We start from the raw sequence: 2,500 nt of genomic DNA on the forward strand, positions 1-2,500 counted from the left end.
ATGACCATGTTCAGGAACGTGAAGAACACCCAAGGCAGCAAGAGGAAGCGCTTTTTCTGAAGAACGGAAAAAAAATAAATAAAGAGGTAAATACAATGGTTTCGACATGATTAAAGATAAGACGTTTGTGAAATAAAGAGGTAAATACAAAGGTTTTCGACATGATTAAAGATAAGACGTTTGTGAAATAAAGAGGTAAATACAATGGTTCCGACATGAATTAAGATAAGACGTTTGTGAAATAAAGAGGTAAATACAAAGGATTCGACAAGAATTAAGATAAGATGTTTGTGAGATAAAGAGGTAAATACAATGGTTTCGACATGATTAAAGATATAAGACGTTTGTGAAATAAAGAGGTAAATATAAAGGTTTCAACATGATTAAAGATAAGATGTTTGTGAAATAAAGAGGTAAATACAGAGGTTTCGACATGATTAAAGATAAGACGTTTGTGAAATAAAGAGGTAAATACAATGGTTTCGACATGATTAAAGATAAGACGTTTGTGAAATAAAGAGGTAAATACAATGGTTTCGACATGATTAAAGATAAGACGTTTGTGAAATAAAGAGGTAAATATAAAGGTTTCGACATGATTAAAGATAAGACGTTTGTGAAATAAAGAGGTAAATACAATGGTTTCGACATGAATTAAGATAAGACGTTTGTGAAATAAAGAGGTAAATACAATGGTTTCGACATGAATTAAGATAAGACGTTTGTGAAATAAAGAGGTAAATATAAAGGTTTTCGACATGATTAAAGATAAGACGTTTGTGAAATAAAGAGGTAAATATAAAGGTTTTCGACATGATTAAAGATAAGACGTTTGTGAAATAAAGAGGTAAATATAAAGGTTTTCGACATGAATTAAGATAAGACGTTTGTGAAATAAAGAGGTAAATATAAAGGTTTTCGACATGAATTAAGATAAGATGTTTGTGAAATAAAGAGGTAAATACAATGGTTTCGACATGAATTAAGATAAGACGTTTGTGAAATAAAGAGGTAAATATAAAGGTTTTCGACATGATTAAAGATAAGACGTTTGTGAAATAAAGAGGTAAATATAAAGGTTTTCGACATGAATTAAGATAAGATGTTTGTGAAATAAAGAGGTAAATACAATGGTTTCGACATGATTAAAGATAAGACGTTTGTGAAATAAAGAGGTAAATATAAAGGTTTTCGACATGAATTAAGATAAGATGTTTGTGAAATAAAGAGGTAAATACAAAGGTTTCGACATGATTAAAGATAAGATGTTTGTGAAATAAAGAGGTAAATACAAAGGTTTTCGACATGAATTAAGATAAGACGTTTGTGAAATAAAGAGGTAAATATAAAGGTTTTCGACATGAATTAAGATAAGATGTTTGTGAAATAAAGAGGTAAATATAAAGGTTTTCGACATGATTAAAGATATAAGACGTTTGTGAAATAAAGAGGTAAATACAAAGGTTTTCGACATGAATTAAGATAAGACGTTTGTGAAATAAAGAGGTAAATACAATGGTTTCGACATGATTAAAGATATAAAACGTTTATGATGGTATTCTGGAACATTTTATTGATCGTTGTGCTTTGTTCTATTTTTTTAACTTTATAATATATCTGGACATTTTTATTTAAAATCGATTGGCATTTTTGACATACAGTAATGTTATATTTCAACATAACTCTTTCAAACGAGAGAGAGAGGGGGGGGGGGGCGAGAGAGAGAGAGAGAGAGAGAGAGAGAGAGAGAGAGAGAGAGAGAGAGAGAGAGAGAGAGAGAGAGAGAGAGAGAGAGAGAGAGAGAGAGAGAGAGAGAGAGAGAGAAGAGAAGAGAGAGAGAGAGAGAAGAGAAAAGAGAGAGAGAGAGAGAGAGAGAGAGAGAAGAGAGAGAGATATAGAGCCAGAGAGAAAAGAGAGAGAGAGACACAGAGAGAGAGAGACAGAGAAGAGAGAGAGAGAGAAAAGAGAAGAGAATAAAAAGAGAGAGAGAGAGATGAATAGATAGAGAGAGAAACAGAGATATATAAATAAATAGATAGCGAGAGAAACAAAGATAGATAAATAGAGAAGAGAAACAGATAGATAGATAAATAGATAGACAGAGAAACAGGGATAGATAAATAAATAGATAGAGAGAGAAACAGAGATAGTTAGATAAATAGATAGACAGAGAAACAGAGATAGATAGATGAATAGATAGAGAGAGAAACAGAGATAGATAAATACACAGACAGAGAAACAGAGATAGATAAATAGATAGACAGAGAAACAGAGATAGATAGATAAATAGATAGCGAGAGAAACAAAGATAGACAAATAGATAGACAGAGAAACAGAGATAAATAAATAGATAGATATAGAAACAGAGATAGATAAATAGATAGACAGAGAAACAGAGATAGATAAATAAATACACAGACAAAGAAACCGAGATAGATAAATAAATAGATAGAGAACCAGAGATAGATAGATAAATAGATAGCGAGAGAAACAAAGATAG

The 2,500-nt window shown here is 31.0% G+C and overlaps 1 protein-coding gene across 1 annotated transcript in view; it reads right to left on the minus strand.

Annotated features, from left to right (window-relative positions):
* LOC122249909 (uncharacterized) overlaps positions 1 to 2,500 on the minus strand; it is a 57,756-nt gene that overhangs the window by 721 nt on the left and 54,535 nt on the right. Inside the window, exon 4 of the mRNA XM_086547966.1 lies at positions 1 to 56. This exon is cut by the window's left edge and continues 721 nt beyond it. Within this exon, the coding sequence (XP_086404092.1) occupies positions 1 to 56 (56 nt within the window). The remainder of the gene's footprint in view (positions 57 to 2,500) is intronic.

The sequence above is a fragment of the Penaeus japonicus genome, unplaced genomic scaffold, assembly GCF_977035675.1.
Source record: "Penaeus japonicus unplaced genomic scaffold, GWHDUDI00000001_assembly GWHDUDI00000020, whole genome shotgun sequence".
In the NCBI taxonomy this organism is placed as follows: Eukaryota; Metazoa; Arthropoda; class Malacostraca; order Decapoda; family Penaeidae; genus Penaeus; species Penaeus japonicus.